Raw genomic sequence first — 16,667 nt, forward strand, 5'->3', positions numbered from 1 at the left:
TCTGTCATTTTAGAGTCCACTGAAATAAATATATAGGACAACAAAGAAAAACTAGTCTACAACACCCAACAAAGTAATAGGGATGGGAATTATAAATCAACAAGTAATTTCAACAGATTATGAACTACTAAAAACATGACAGCAGGTCACTGGCCACAATAGGCAGAGTAAACAGCTACCTGAAATATTTTATATGGAGCCTACAGAGGTGGAAGATGCTGTCTGCCCCAAAGCACATTAGGTTAATTGCAAACTTTACACATTCCTGCTCCTCTTTGCATAGCACAAGAGCCCCCCCACCACACACACACACACACACACACACACAGTTTCTTCTCATAAGAAATCAAAATAATTTGGGAGGGGGTAGTTAAGTTCTAACAACTGAAACTCTTGTTTTATTAGTTATACAACTTTATTTCATTAGATATGTTTCTTCATGTAAGAAACCTCTTCAAGTCATGCACGACTTATCATAATAAATCTTTAGAGATTTATCCTAGCACACCACTTCCTCTCTCCTTGCTAACATTCTGCTACATCCTCCCTCAACATCACTTTCAGCTTTGGCCTTATTTCCTCTCTCACTGAAAAAATAGGGCAACCAGATGAGACCCACCCACCAGCATCTGTGTCTGTATGCTGTGCCTCTGCTCCTAGTTCAATGGAAAGATAAATTCTACAAAGGCCAACCTCTCCACCTGTGTCCTAGAAGCCATCCTCTCTCCTACTCAGTTATATTGCTCAAGCAAAATGCTCTTCTGTCTCTCTCGTATCATCAAATTTCCTCTGTCTGGGAGATCTTTCCCATCAGAGCAAACTTGCCAATCCCTCTCCTCCCATCCCCCTTCAAACAGACGCACAAAACCTCTCTTGACCAGATTTCTACTTCCAGTTATTATACTATTTCTCTCCTTCAGTTAATTACAAAACTCATCAAAAGAGTTGTTTCACTGTCCAAATACTCTAGTCCTATTTTTCCGGAGTCCAGTCTAAATAAACCAGGCCTTGCTTTCCAGTAGAGCATGAAGATAGTTCTTGTGAGGTTCTTTCTCATTGCTAAATTCAGTGTCCAATTCTCAGCCCTTATTTTTCTTGAACTCTCAGCAGCAATGGATATAAATGACTCTTGTCATTGCAACATTTACTCCCAGCATCTCTTGATTTTCTCCTACTTTGACAGATGCTTCTTTTCAGTCTCTTTTGCTGATTATTCCTCATCACCTCAACATCTTAATATCACAGAGCTCCAGACTTCAGTTCTTGGATTTATTCTCTTCTCTAAGTGTACTTACTCCTTGGTGATCTCATTCTGTCTAGGGCCCTAAATATTGTTCGCACACTGAAAATTTATATCTAGACCATTCCTCTGAACTTCATATTGCTATTTCCACTCTCTACTTGACATCTCCATTTAAGAGGTCAATGGCCATCTCAAACTTACTATATCCAAAGTTGAACTACAACTTTCTTCCCCAAAATCACCTCTTCCCTGTTTTCAACATCAGTGGTAGGACTGCTTCTGGTTTCTCAGGCTAAAGTCTTCAATTCATCCTAAGTTGTCAGTAAATCCTTTTGATTCTTCATTCAGAATATATCATGAATTTGAACATCTGACCAGTTCCACCCCTACAACCCTAAGTCATGCTACTGTCATCCTACAAACTGTATTACTGCACTAACCTTCTAATTGTTCTCCCCACTTCCACTCTTGCCACCTACACTCTGTTCTCAACACAGCAGCCAGAATGACCATGTCACAATGTTAGTCATATCATGTCATTCTGCTCACAATTCCCCACTGGCTTCTCCTTTCTCTTTAGAGTATATCCTATAAGGCCTTCCATAAACTTTTTTGAACACATCTACTAATTCCTCCCTGCTGAAACACAATATGCACACATTTGTCTCAGGACATTTGCAGAGGATGTTTCTTCTGTCTGTTGATTTTTGCCTTTAATTATTCCCAAGGCTTATCCTCCCATATCTTGTAAGATTTTCATTTATTAAAGTTTTTTTTTAAAGATTTTATTTATTTATTTGACAGAGAAATCACAAGTAGATGGAGAGGCAGGCAGAGAGAGAGAGGGAAGCAGGCTCCCTGCTGAGCAGAGAGCCCAATGCGGGACTTGATCCCAGGACCCCGAGATCATGACCTGAGCCGAAGGCAGTGGCTTAACCCACTGAGCCACCCAGGCGCCCCCATTTATTAAAGTTTTGATGTTTTTATCTCCTTACATTTTTTCTCTGTCACCATTTCATGCAAGAAGTCTTGCCCATGTGGGCTCCCTTGCCTCAGAGTAACTTACTATTCTAAGAATTAGCCTAAATAATACTTTCATTTTATTTCTCTACACTGTGCCATTAAAGAGATTATGGTAGGTCACCTGAGTGGAAGGGGGAAAAGAGAAATACATTTGGGAATGAGCAAGGAATCGAAGAGAGAGTCCACCATATTGAGAAACAGGTAGAAAGTTGCACCAATCAGTGAGGAAGCCTGTTTCCTGTCAGCTCTTGGGAGTGACAAGACCACAACCCTGGAATAACTGAAGAGTGCATGGAGGTTGAAGCCTAGGCATTAGGTTCCAGCTTTAGTGAAGATGCTATTTTCCTTTTTCACAGACAACTCAGAAGCAGAAGGAGACCTTAATTCAAGAAACTAATACTGACTTGAATAGTGAGGATGTCAGAAGCAGCCATCCTGGATGGAAGTTTCGTTCCACATGAAAGGTTCTAGAGGGGAGCCTAATGGCTCAGGTCATTGTCCTGGAGTCCTGGGATTGAGTCCTACATTGGGCTCCCTGCTCAGCAGGAAGCCTGCTTCTCCCTCTGACCCTCTCCCCTCTCATGTTCTCTCAAATAAATAAATAAAATCTTAAAAAGAAAGAAGAAATATTCTAGATATTGATGAGAATTTGAGAAAGGATTCCTCTACCACCTAGGGTTACTATTCCCATCAGCAGTCCAATATGGTAAAGACTCAAAGATTTCATTTAGTTAAAAAAAAAAGAAGAAGAAGAACCAGGTGTTTCCTTTTTGTGACAAAAGATGCACAATTATTCCTTGGGTTTTTCTTTGCCAGTTTTTTAGAGCACAGATTTGTAGCATCTAAAGTATAGAATGCTTGAGTAATATTATGATGCTGAATCACTTGGAATACCTGTAAAGATATATAATAGCTTTGTACTTTATATTGATTTTATATATATATATAAGTAGAAATCAAAAGTGTTTTAACCTATAACTATTTTCTCTTATGAAGATTTACAAGTCATATAGTCTTAATTAAAATGGCAAAGCTCAGATACCTCACTTCCATCTAGAATAAAGCTATTCATGAATTTTTCTAGGCATTGTCAAAATTATCTAATTCAATCAAATAACTTCAAACCTGGAGCTTGGGGTTAGACTTGATCCCCCTTAGTTCTTTTTCAACAGAGCAGTACACTGTGCTCAGAACAAGTCACCCTGGTATTCAGTCTTTCAAGTATTTCTCACTTCACTCTGACTGAAAGCCCAGACCCTTGCAATGGAATACAAGACCCCCTATGATCTGGCCCACCATATTCCCTTCTATCCCATCATCTACTACCCTCATCAGTAGTTCATTCTGCTCCAGCTTTCTGCGCCTTCTTGCTGTTTGGCAAGTATACCAGGCATGTTTCTACCTGAGGACCTTCGTCTTTACTATGCCCTCTGTCTGAAACTGTCTTCCCCCCAAATCCACATTTTCAGCTCTACTACCTCCTAGCTGTGATTTAGAGCAATTTGTTTAACCTTTTGTGCCTCATTGTCCCATCTACAGAAGGAGAAAAATAACAATGCTTCCCCTAGAGCCTTCCTTGTAAGGAGTAAATAAGTTACCATATGTAAAGTGCTTAGAACAGCATGTGGCACAGAGTGACTACTACAGAAGCATTCACCAGTATAATATGTACTAAAACCTCAGCAGGTGTTTTGGATCACCTGATCAACTCTTCATAAAACAGAGTTTGAAAGTGTTATTTGTGAAGCAAATCATTACATTTTTCTGAAGTCTAACATGTAAATTGATATGATTCTCACCAGTAGAAACAATTCCTGATATAAACTGTAATTATTTACAGAAGCCTTCCTCCTATACTACGGAACATTTCAACAAATTCATATTCAGAAGACCTTTGGCTCAGTGTTTGATACAAACACATACTTAACAATTATTTCTCCTCTATGCTCGCAATGAGGTTTCTAGAACAGACTCAGAAACACCTGAAGTGCCTTCTCATTCATTGAGAAACATGAAAAATTACCTTCAGTACACATTTACATAAAGTATATTTTATTTTGGAACTAATCATTTGAGAATTGGTCACAGCGCAGTGGTAAAAATAGCACTAAATCTGGAGATATTTCAATTCATATATTAGCTCTACAACACTACAGTTCTGTAAATGAAGAAGCAAGTTACTTAACCATCTACAGACTTAGTTTTCCCAGCTCTGAAATAGGAGCTCAGGCTTCCTACATTTACTCTTCCCAACCTTTTGGATAAAATGAAATAAGGGATATTAAAATCCATCTTAAAACCTATATTATTAATCATAATGATAAATGTGCTCAGCATTTACCATGTACCATGCACTGTGCTAAATACTTTATATAAATTGTCTTATTCACAGAAAAAAGATGATTATTTTGTTGTATGTACTTTGAATATCCTCATTGTTAGATAAAAATCAGTCTTGGAACTCAAGTAACTTGCCATTAAAGAAATGTTAATATTTCTAATGTCTATGCTACCTAAAGCAATCTACACATTTAATGCAATTCCTATCAAAGTACCATCCATCTTTTTCAAAGAAATGGAACAAATAATTCTAAAATTTATATGGAGCCAGAAAAGACCTCGAATAGCCAAAGGGATATTGAAAAAGAAAGCCAAAGTTGGTGGCATCACAATTCCGGACTTCAAGCTCTATTACAAAGCTGTCATCATCAAGACAGCATGGTACTGGCACAAAAACAGACACATAGATCAATGGAACAGAATAGAGAGCCCAGAAATAGACCCTCTACTCTATGGTCAACTAATCTTTGACAAAGCAGGAAAGAATGTCCAATGGAAAAAAGACAGCCTCTTTAATAAATGATGTTGGGAAAATTGGACAGCCACATGCAGAAAAAATGAAATTGGACCATTTCCTTACACCACACACAAAAATAGACTCAAAATGGATGAAGGACCTCAATGTGAGAAAGGAATCCATCAAAATCCTTGAGGAGAACACAGGCAGCAACCTCTTCGACCTCAGCCGCAGCAACATCTTCCTAGGAACATCGCCAAAGGCAAGGGAAGCAAGGGCAAAAATGAACTATTGGGATTTCATCAAGATCAAAAGCTTTTGCACAGCAAAGGAAACAGTTAACAAAATCAAAAGACAACTGACAGAATGGGAGAAGATATTTGCAAACGACATATCAGATAAAGGACTAGTGTCCAAAATCTATAAAGAACTTAGCAAATTCAACATCCAAAGAACAAACAATCCAATCAAGAAATGGGCAGAGGACATGAACAGACATTTCTGCAAAGAAGACATCCAGATGGCCAACAGACACATGAAAAAGTGCTCCATATCACTCGGCATCAGGGAAATACAAATCAAAACCACAATGAGATATCACCTCACACCAGTGAGAATGGCTAAAATCAACAAGTCAGGAAATGACAGATGCTGGCGAGGATGCGGAGAAAGGGGAACCCTCCTACACTGTTGGTGGGAATGCAAGCTGGTGCAACCACTCTGGAAAACAGCCTGGAGGTTCCTCAAAATGTTGAAAATAGAACTGCCCTATGACCCAGCAATTGCTCTACTGGGTATTTACCCTAAAGATACAAACGTAGTGATCCAAAGGGGCACGTGCACCCGAATGTTTATAGCAGCAATGTCCACAATAGCCAAACTATGGAAAGAACCTAGATGTCCATCAACAGATGAATGGATAAAGAAGATGTGGTATATATACACAATGGAATACTATGCAGCCATCAAAAGAAATGAAATCTTGCCATTTGCGACAACATGGATGGAACTAGAGCGTATCATGCTTAGTGAAATAAGTCAAGCAGAGAAAGACAACTATCATATGATCTCCCTGATGTGAGGAAGTGGTGATGCAACATGGGGGCTTAAGTAGGTAGGAGAAGAATAAATGAAACAAGATGGGATTGGGAGGGAGACAAACCATAAGTGACTCTTAATCTCACAAAACAAACTGAGGGTTGCTGGGGGGAGGGAAGTTGGGAGAAGGGGGGGTGGGGTTATGGACATTGGGGAGGGTATGTGCTTTGGTGAGTGCTGTGAAGTGTGTAAACCTGGCAATTCACAGACCTGTACCCCTGGGGATAAAAATATATGTTTATAAAAAATAAAAAAATTATTAAAAAAAAAAGAAATGTTAATATTTCTACAAAGCAGCATTCTTTCTGAAATGTGTGAGTGATCATGACAATCACTATAAAGTTACATTAGAGATTACAAAATTCACTATACTCAATTTGATACATATTGTGAAATAACTAACATTCATATATCAGCTTATAAAGTTACAACTTTTCTCTAGGTCTCACTTGAAATTAAGTATACTAATAATCTAGAAACATGACACAACAATTTTTTTTTTTACTTAAACCTACGCTTTAATATCTAATGAATGTACTGAAATGTTCTCCCAATTTGTGCGAGAGTAGAGAAGCAGACTTTTAAATATTTCTTTCATATATACAGTGATCAGAATTAATCATAAGGTCTTCAAGAATTTTTAAATGTCTTGTATGTTGAATATTTATATGCAATATAGAGGCACATGTGACCACAGCCAATATTACGTACACGTTATACGGTATAATTCATTGAATGTGGGAGGAGAAAGAATATATAAACAAAGAAACAAACAAATACCCTTTTCCGAGTCTTCTCCTTTAGGAAAGGCCGGATCACGGTGTACAGGGCATGGATATACCACGGCTGATTGACAAAATGAATTCCTCCAAATCGTGCTGGGAAACTATCCTAAAGAGACACGGAGCGGGGAGAAAATCAACACATGCTTCAGTATATTGAGAAGGCTTGAGGAAGGTCATAAGGTATATAAATTTGTTTTTCCACATGCTTAAATGAGACGATTTGTACAGTTAAAATGAATTAGAAAGAAGGAAGAATCTTACTGCATGAAACACTGTAACTTTCAGACCTAAACTGAAGCAATATGTAATAGAGCAAATCCTTCTTCAGCACAGTTTATTGTTAAGAACTTCAACATTTTTAGGAAGTGCCATAATTAAAGCCTACAAACTGTAAACAGTCATTATAGGCCAAGAAACAGAAATAAAAGACCTTAGGGATTTGTCAAATACTGAATTTACATTAGGTAAGTGTTTCATTTAAATTATTTCTGTTCTAAAATGTATTTATATTAAAATATTTTTAAAAATTTCACTATAGTTATCTACAATGTGAGCACTGTCATATATCAAAACTCACTTCAGGGGGGCCTGGGTGACTCAGGTGGTTAAGCATCTGCCTTCAGCTCAGGTTATTAGTTCCAGATTCTGGGATTGAGTCCCACGTTGGGCTCCTGGCTCTGTAGGGGGGGTCTGCTTCCCTCTCTCATTCTGCCATTCTCCCTGCTCATGCTCTCTCTCAGACTTTCTCTCTCTCAAAATGAATAAATAAAATCTTTAAAAAAGAAAACTCACTTTATTCTATCTTACCGACTTCATTATAAACATTCTCCTTCCCTTATTTCAGCCATTAAAAAAGGGCAGGGAATAATGCGAAAACAAAATTAAAGCTTAGTGTTGTAGCCTAAGAAATGTGAGGATGCATTTTGCTAGGTTAAATTAAGTCAACACCCTCATAGCGCACCCCACAGGAAGAAATTGGGTCTATTGTAAAGCCAACCCCCTCTTCAGAAAGACCTCTCTTGTGTAAGTTTTGCATGTGAAGTGATTTAGAGAGGTGTTTTCTTTCTGTGCAACTAAACAGGTACATCCCACTTCACTCCATAATACGAAGGAAATCCTTAACTGAATGAATTGCAACATCTGACCTCGCTTGAGTATGCTACGGATTCCACATAAATGGACTGATTCCCGCTACTAGTTCAAAACCCCACACTGAATGGACTACAAAAGTCTTATTAAACAAACTATACCACTAGAAGCATCTCTCAAGTTATCACAGTAACTGGAATTCTTTTGGATTCTATTCAGAGCATGAATGGGAACAAAGGAAAAGCAAAGGAACTGAAATAATCATAGATGCATTTTCTAAATTTAGACTTTATCTTCTTTCTTTTTTTTCTTTTTTTTTTTAAGATTTTATGTATTTGACACAGAGAGAGAAGTGGGAGAGGGAGAGGCAGGCTTCCTGCTGAGCAAGGAGCCTGAAGAGCCAAAGGCAGATGCTTAATGACTAAGCCATCCAGGCGCCCCTAAATTTTTTCTTATATTAGATTGTCTAGTCAAAAACATGCATGGTATAATCCCATTAAAGTGTTCTAATTTTGGGGGGACACTTAGAAGCATTAATAATTAATTCATGGTTTTCTATGTTCATTTTCAGAGCTAATAAATGTTTCTTTTTGCAAAGCAATGTCTATCTCTGGAGTAGCACACCATAAAAGATAACAGTACTTAAATAAATAAATACATTAGAATATCTGAAGGTAAAATATGTCTCCTTTTATGTCAGTGCCTTACTTCCTTAATAAACACATACTTTTCATTCCTCAAGAAGTTGTTAGAGTAATAGAAATGAATCAGCTAGAAATACAGATATAATATTTTTTAAGTCATGACATTTTTATACATGAAGAGAGAATAACGTATATACAATTTAGAGAATGCTAAGATAAACATGCAAGTGCCCTCCATTCAGCTTAAGAACTAGAACATAGCTAGTAACCTTAAAGTTCACTGTATTCATATTCTCTGGCCCTTTCCCACATTTTAAAATTTCCTATTGTAATTTTCTGGTTTTTATTTTGGTAATATTATAAATTTATATTTTATCTGTTCTTTTATAATTTTGTATATTTTATTTATTTTTATATTTTATAATTTGTTCTGCGTATACATACAAACATCTCTAAAATATAGTTAGGTTTTTCTAAGTACTTACACTTTATAAATATGTCACCGTAATGAATGTATTCTTCTGTTGTCACATTACATTGTTTTTGAGGCTCCTCATATTTGAGTTTTATACATGCGCAGCTGTAGTTCATTGTCACGGTTGTATATAGTCTACTATTGTACAGTACATCATAATTTATTTTCTTTTGTCAGTGCATATTGTTTTCCAAATATTTGGTCTGCTTTGCCATCACCAACCCTGCTGCTGTGCAGACTTCATCTTGTACATGTCTCTCGGGCATGTTCGAGTGTTTGTGTGGCGTGTATCTCTAAAGTGTTAACGTTGAGTCATAGAGTGTACATACTTCAACTTTACATGATTGGTAACAGCAATTATATCAATTTCCACCCCTCCTCCCCCCAATAAGAAAGGTTCCAGCTCTTCCACATACTGCACTTAGTATTGTCAATCTGTTTAATTTTGCCAATTTATGGGTTATGAGATAGATTTTCATGTAACTTTAATTCCCTAGTTACTTTGTCTTTGCTTATTTTAATTCCATCATTAATAACATTATTTAATAATATAACTATTTAATACATAGGTATTTTCTTAGTCCTTGAGCGCCTGAATTTGGTTACTGTATCTGCTGATCTTGCTTACAGTATCTTGTCTATGGTGAACTCTTATGTGGCTTATATTAATCATTGGGAATCCTGAAGTAGGTCGCTTGAAGATGCCTTCTTCCAGATAAGGTCTGTATCAGCTCCTACTAGCTCCTACTCCTACTCCTACCAGCTATCAACCTGGTTTGGCTTTAATGTAATTTGCCATTTTGGGATTCCTCTGATAGTACAGTGCATATTCAAATCTCAAACTCACATGAGAAAATTATGGTCTCAGATTATCAGAGAAGACTATTATTATTATTAATACCAATATTATTATTACTATTATTTTTCTACCCACTTATGGGAGAGAAGGAGAGGTTTATTTAAAGTTTCCTAGCCAGCAGGGATTTTCCTAGCACAAATCTTCCCTGGAGGAATGCAGAGTCTCACATTTAGTCCCCATTTGCCCTTAGTCTCAGCTGAGGCAAGCCTCATCTTGGCTTCTGCCCACCCCAGGCCTTAGGCAATCGTTACCCTCGAAAGTGGCAGGTTCCCGCAGTCAACACTTGCCTCCAGAACCACCTAGGCTTCACTTAATTCTCCTGGTTTTTGTTTTGCTTTGTTTTTCCAGAAGACTTAGTGTTCTTGCCTCACAGTTCAGGGGCCGGTGAGGGGTGGTGACTTCTCTCATGCTCCCTAGAGTTCAGCAAAGGATGTGAAAATATTTTTGTTGGGATTTATCTAACACCTCTGTGTTTCATGGCAGGAAGATCTTCAAGAATTTTTAACCTACCGCACTACCTGAAGCAGAACCACTTGGAATGCTTTTAAAATATGCTCCCGAATGGGCATTTAATCTCTAGAACAAAAGTGAATAAACATCAGCTATCAAGCTGTGAAGCTAAATGTTTTAGCTCAGTATTTTTAAACCGACAATCACGTGGAGCTCATGCACCTTTATCGAAAAATGAACATGCACACATACACACAAAACTTACATATGAGTTCATGGACTTTCTTGGGTATATCTTTATATAAGGAAGGATGTGATCAGCACCAAAAAGCAGTTGAGAGAGGGCAAAAGAGAAGGGAAACCCCTGACTTTGCAGTGAAATTCATCTAGGTTAAAATTCGGATTCAGGGCCACCTCTCAGGCATCAAAGTTCAAAACAAGGACAATATAACCCTTGATTCCCTCCTTCTCCTCACTGTTATTGCCCATCGTTTTTCCTTTCTAGTCTCTTTGTGGCACTACAATGACTCGCATGTTATGCATGTTATGCCTTCTGTAGCCATTGAGGTCCTTGGATACTCTGTTCCACCTTTTTTGCTCAGTGTTCTTTCTTTTTTTTCAGTTCTGGGGCTTTTTATTGATATATTCTTAAGCTTAGAAATTCTTTCTTTAGTCAAGTCCAGTCTACTAATAAGTCCACCAAAGGCATCGTTTCTGTTACAGTGTTTCTGATCTCTAGATATTTTTTCTTCTTTCTTAGACTTTCCATCTCTCTGCTTATACTGTCCATCTGTTTTTGCATGTTGTCTACTTTACCCATTAGTGCATTTAGCCTATCGATCAAAGTTGTTTAAAGTCCCCAGTCTGATAATTCCAACATTCCTGCCAGGTCTGGTTCTGATGCTTGCTGTTTCTCTTCAAGTTGTGGGGTTTTTTTTATTTTTTTCTAGTATGCTTTATAATTTGCTTCTTGATAGCCAGACATGATGTACCAGATAAAAGGAACTGCTGTAAGTCGGCCAACTGTAATGCGTTGGTGAGGCGTGGGGGGAGGGAAGTGTTCCACAGTCCTGTGATGAGGTCTTAGTCTGCTAGTGAGTCAGTGCCTCTAGACTGTGAACTCCCAAGAGTTTCTCCGTTTTTTTCTCTTCCCTTAGGTGGGACAGGTAGCCTAGAGTTGGGTATTTCTCTTTTCCCATGTGGAAGGCTAGAATTGGGTACCTTCTACTCCCAAGCCAGTTTCTAACAATAGGCTCTGGTTAACTTTCTCCTGCGGGCAAACCCTGTTAAGATCAGAGGAGGGCGGGGCGCCTGGGTGGCTCAGTGGGTTAAAGCCTCTGCCTTCGGCTCAGGTCATGATCCCAGGGTCTTGGGATCGAGCCCCACATCGGGCTTTCTGCTCTGCGGGGAGCCTGCTTCCTCCTCTCTCTCTCTCTTTCTCTCTCTGCCTGCCTCTCTGCCTACTCGTGATCTCTGTCAAATAAATAAATAAAATCTGAAAAAAAAAAAAAGAACAGAGGAGGGCACTTGTGATGAGCACCAGGTGTTGTAGTAAGTGTTGAATTACTGACTTCTATACGTGAAACTCATAATACACTGTATGTGTGCTAAGTGGAATTTAAATAAAAACTTGGAGAAAAGCAACAACAACAACAGAGTGCTCTGACGTATTTTGAAATGGTTTCTTTTCCTTTCCCTCTGACAGAAGCACAAGGGGATTTTTTCCTAATATTTACTGAAAACCTGGCCCAGCTCCTGGAAGTAAATCTCAGAAAAATGTGGAGGGCCCCCTATGACTGGGCCCCCTGGAATTTTTAACTCTCAGCCCCATTCCCAACGAGCCTCCAGCAATTTGTCATTTAACATTCACGATGTCCTGTCCCAGCATTAGTTCCCACCAAGGTCTGTAGACCCTTACGAGCCTCTGCTCCAGTAAGCCAAGACTCCCTGCGTTCACCCGTCTATCCCTCCAGTCTTGGTGACAGAGGTGCTACCTCACCTCTCTATGAATCTAATAAGAGTTGTTGCTCTTTCAGGCTGTCCAGCTGTTTGTGGTTAGGACAAAGTCGCATCTTCCACGCTTCCTACAAGCAGAACTGGAAACCAGAAGTCTGATCTTCTTACCTCTATCATGCCCCAAGCCCTGCAACATTTATATCCTTAGCTCTTTGTAGCTTCATATTTCCACATTCACCCTCATGATCACAGTAAAGCCCCAAATCCACTGTGTCCTCTCCCCTGCTCGCCTGTACCCTTGTCACGTCTATTAATGTTCATGTGTGGTTTTATAGCTTGTTGACTGTTCTCTCCCAAGTGCCTGGCATGGCTTTCCCTCCCTTTTCCTATTGTCTTTTAAAGTTGATCTTTTAAGACTTACTTTAGGTGATAGCATCTCCAGGAAGCTCTTCTCCATCCCTTCTCTCACTTTTCCATGCCCTGTCCTCCCTTGAAAGCCCATCTCTGCCATCATGAGCACAGTGCCTAGGTCTCTCACTGCTCTTGCCCATATGACCCTGAAATTGTCTCTTCATTTGTCCACCTCAACCATTAAACTGGGAGCTCTTAAACTGCTTGATTGTGAGTTTTATATGGTCTGTGGGTGCTGGACCTGCATCCATCTTCACTCACTTCATGCCCCAACCAACAGGGCAGGGGATGGAAGGCGAAAACAAAAGAATCTGACAGCTGGGCTTCTAAATAAGAGTTCTGTCGATTAGAAGCATGCGAGCAAGATTTAAAGGACCAAGTGGAGGCAACATATTTTTTTTGCTGCAGTAACAGCTGCTAGGCACAGTCCAGTGGGACAACGGTTCATGGCACTATGTGGATACTACCCTCCACTATCTAGGTATCACTAGGTGAGAGGCTGCTGGGATGGCAGTAGTGACAGGGTGGAGACAGCGGTTTCTTGACCTCTGGATCACATCTGCAGGGTTGGGACCTCAGAAGGAAGAAAGCAGACGCAGTCCCCTAGTGACAATGTAATTCCGCCCACGTTTCCAATGTAAATCCATTTGTCATTGAGTTATCAAGAGAGATTTGTTTTGTGCACTGAACTCAGATCCAGACCGTGTGTGATTCTTCTTTACATTCCTAACATTTTAAAAACTTCAGCGTGTGTTTATGTGTGTGTGTGTGTGTGTATCCCAGAGCAGAGCTAGGTGAATGTTTTTTGAATAAAATAGATTCTGGAATTTACCACTTAAGTAAACTATTTAAGTAAACTGAGCCACAGTTTCCTTATCTGCAAAATGGAAACATTTATTAGGACTGGTAATGGCCAATCATAGCAGTTAATCATTAAGCATACCTCCAAATACTGGGCCACCGTATTAAGTATCAGTTTTCACTACACACATAGAAACGACCATGGAAGTAATTTTATAATGGTTTAATGAGACGTTGTTTGGTCCTAAAACACTACATAGTACAAAATAATAATTAAAATAACAGCTTACAGGGGTGCCTGTGTGGCTCAGTCAAATAAGCATCTGCCTTTGACTCAGGTCGTCATCTCAGGGTCCTGGGATCAAGTCCCGCATCAGGCTCCCCTGCTGAGCAAGTACTCTGCTTCTCCCTCTTCCTCTGCCCTCCCCCTGCTCCTGTGACTCCCCCTCTCACTATCTCCTCTCTTCTTCTAAAATAAATGAAATCTTGAATAGAATAGAATACAACATACAATACACTGATCACTGACTGCTGGCCACAATAGTCTTCATTGGAGATTATGAAGTAAGAAGCACCTTGTAATTAGTGAGAGTACAGCCAAGATGGGTGGAAGAAAGTTAACAGAATTTCTACCTACTAATAACTTCTGGTAATTCACCTGTTCCCATTCATTTTCTTCTTGAGTGGTACACTTTCTTCTGTATGTACAGATTTTCTTGACTGAACACTGAGTTCATGGAAACTTGCCCTGCCAAAGCTCTAGTGGAATTCAACATCTCCCCAAGGCTCTGTTGACCATACACTCAAGTAAACATCTTTCTTTGGGAGACGACGGATTTGGAAGCATTTCCTTCACATAATATGTGAGTTTCCTTAAAAGTTGATTGCTATTGCCAACGATTACAAAATGATATCAATCAAAGCAAAGCCTCTACTTTCTTCTCATTGGCATATAAACTGTATAGACACTATAGATACTGGCGCTGTGGGCACTCTATAGAGAGGTAAATATATGTATCTGATTCAAATGTACATAGGTAAGTTATTGATATATTTTTAGCAAAAATATGTTTGCCTCAGGAATCTAGCTATTCAAGAAGAAAAACTGGAGAATGAATTATTAATAAATTATTAAATTCTTTAATTGATTTTGATGAAATACAAAAAAATTATAAAATACTATTACAAGTAAATTATAACATTTGAGAACAATATAAATCAATATAATTTCTGGTACAATCAAAGTACAGTTTGCAGCCATAAATAAGTAAAATGAAGGTTTTTTATGAGAATTAAAAATACAACTTTGGTCTTGTTTCACAAGACTGTCTAGGGTTCCTGAAATGATCAAAAGTGTTAAGAACTGACCTCAGTGTAAACATAGGCAAAAATAGTATGTGCAACTCACTCATTCAAAATTAAACTCATTAGCCTTTTAAAGATAGATAGATTGATTGACTGATTGATTTTAGGGTGGTTACAGAGGGAGAGGGAGAGAGAGTCCCAGGCAGACTCCCCACTGAGCTCAGAGTTCAATGCGGGGCATAATATCATGACCCTTAGATCACAACCTTAGCCAAAACCAAGAGTCAGATGTTTAAGGGACTGCACCAAACTGGCATCCCGCTTAGTTTTTTTTTTGTTGTTTTTTTTTTTAATGTTTGTTTTTCTTTTCTACTTTTACTGCACTTTTTTGAAGCATATAATTTCAACTATTATATGCATGATGCCAAAGTGCATATAATGATAAATCATAGCATACAACACCTAGAAATTACACTTTTAATTCCATAATTCTATCCCTAAAATTATACTAAGATTAAATATATTGCACTATTCTTTTATGCTGATTTTAGTATAGATATTGGACATAATTATTGTAGAAATTCTGAATATCAAATAAAGTGTAATAAAAAAAAGTTACTCATAACCTTACCAACCAGAGACAAAAGCAATCTTAAGGTATGCTTCTAATTTTTTTCAGTTAAGTTTTATATCGATGACATGAAATTTTATATAAAAGTCTGGAATTATGAGAATAATTTTTACATTGCTTCATAGGTATAAAACATATATAATAATATCACACCTTCTAAAAGTGTGCCTAGGTATAGAAAGTAGAAGGTGACTACTACAGCAGCCGGTACTACTAGCTCCTTAGATTGCACCAATATTAGCGTCCTTCAGATATGTTGAAACTTAAGACTGGTCTGCTTTATAGAGAAGTGTTAGGAAGAGGGGGAAGATGAGGAAGACATCCCCGGGAAGCACAGATCTAAAATGCAGCCCAGAATATTGAAGAGAATAGACTGGAAATGGAAGAGTACACAGTGAAAGTTTGCCAATGTGGAGAATACAGGTTTAACATTCTGGATAGTTGTAGGAAGGTCTCAGTTAAGAGTTCTGTTAATAGAGAATTCAGAAAATTTTAATAAAAACTCTCTTAGCTAATCTAATAATGAAAATGAGCACATGGAAGTAAGGAAGGAAGGAATAAAGGAAGGAAGGGGGGGCAAGGCAAGGAAAAAAAGAAAAAAACTGATGTGCCTTGACATACTAACCACACCATATTTTCCTAAATATGACTTTTGGGCATAATAGCATTTGTATACTCATATCTATCTTTTAGAATGTTGGGTAAGCTATTTGTATATCCATCCTACCTATTTTCTTAAAGATTAAGATTCCTGAAGGAAATCATTTCTGTCCTAGTTCCAGAGTTCTGCTTCCATTTCCCACCTCTAGTATTCTGTGCAGTATCTGGACCTAAAGAGAACAGAGCTATAGCTGCAACTCCTTATTTGTAGCCTCATTAATATTGGGCAGGCAGACCTAGGCAAGTCATTTCATTGCTTTCATGAGGGAAACAAGGATTTTTACCAAAATATTCTAACTAATGTATTTTGCCAAATTAAGAAAGAGCAGCCAGTAAACTATTTAATGACCAGCTAATTGGAATGTCTTTTTCTATGCCTGCCTCATAACTGGTAACGAGCTGTATGTAAATGGAGGCAAATAACAGATTGAAAACAAAGG

The 16,667-nt window shown here is 38.3% G+C and overlaps 1 protein-coding gene across 2 annotated transcripts in view; it reads right to left on the reverse strand.

Moving 5' to 3' along the window:
* Positions 1-16,667, reverse strand: part of CLVS2 (clavesin 2) — an 83,386-nt gene that overhangs the window by 26,234 nt on the left and 40,485 nt on the right. For both annotated transcript variants that reach the window (XM_044249628.1, XM_044249618.1), the window contains one exon: positions 6,942-7,052. In XM_044249628.1, coding sequence (XP_044105563.1) covers positions 6,942-7,052 — 111 coding nt within the window. The remainder of the gene's footprint in view (positions 1-6,941; positions 7,053-16,667) is intronic.

Source organism: Neovison vison, chromosome 1 (genome assembly GCF_020171115.1).
Source record: "Neovison vison isolate M4711 chromosome 1, ASM_NN_V1, whole genome shotgun sequence".
Taxonomy (NCBI): Eukaryota; Metazoa; Chordata; class Mammalia; order Carnivora; family Mustelidae; genus Neogale; species Neogale vison.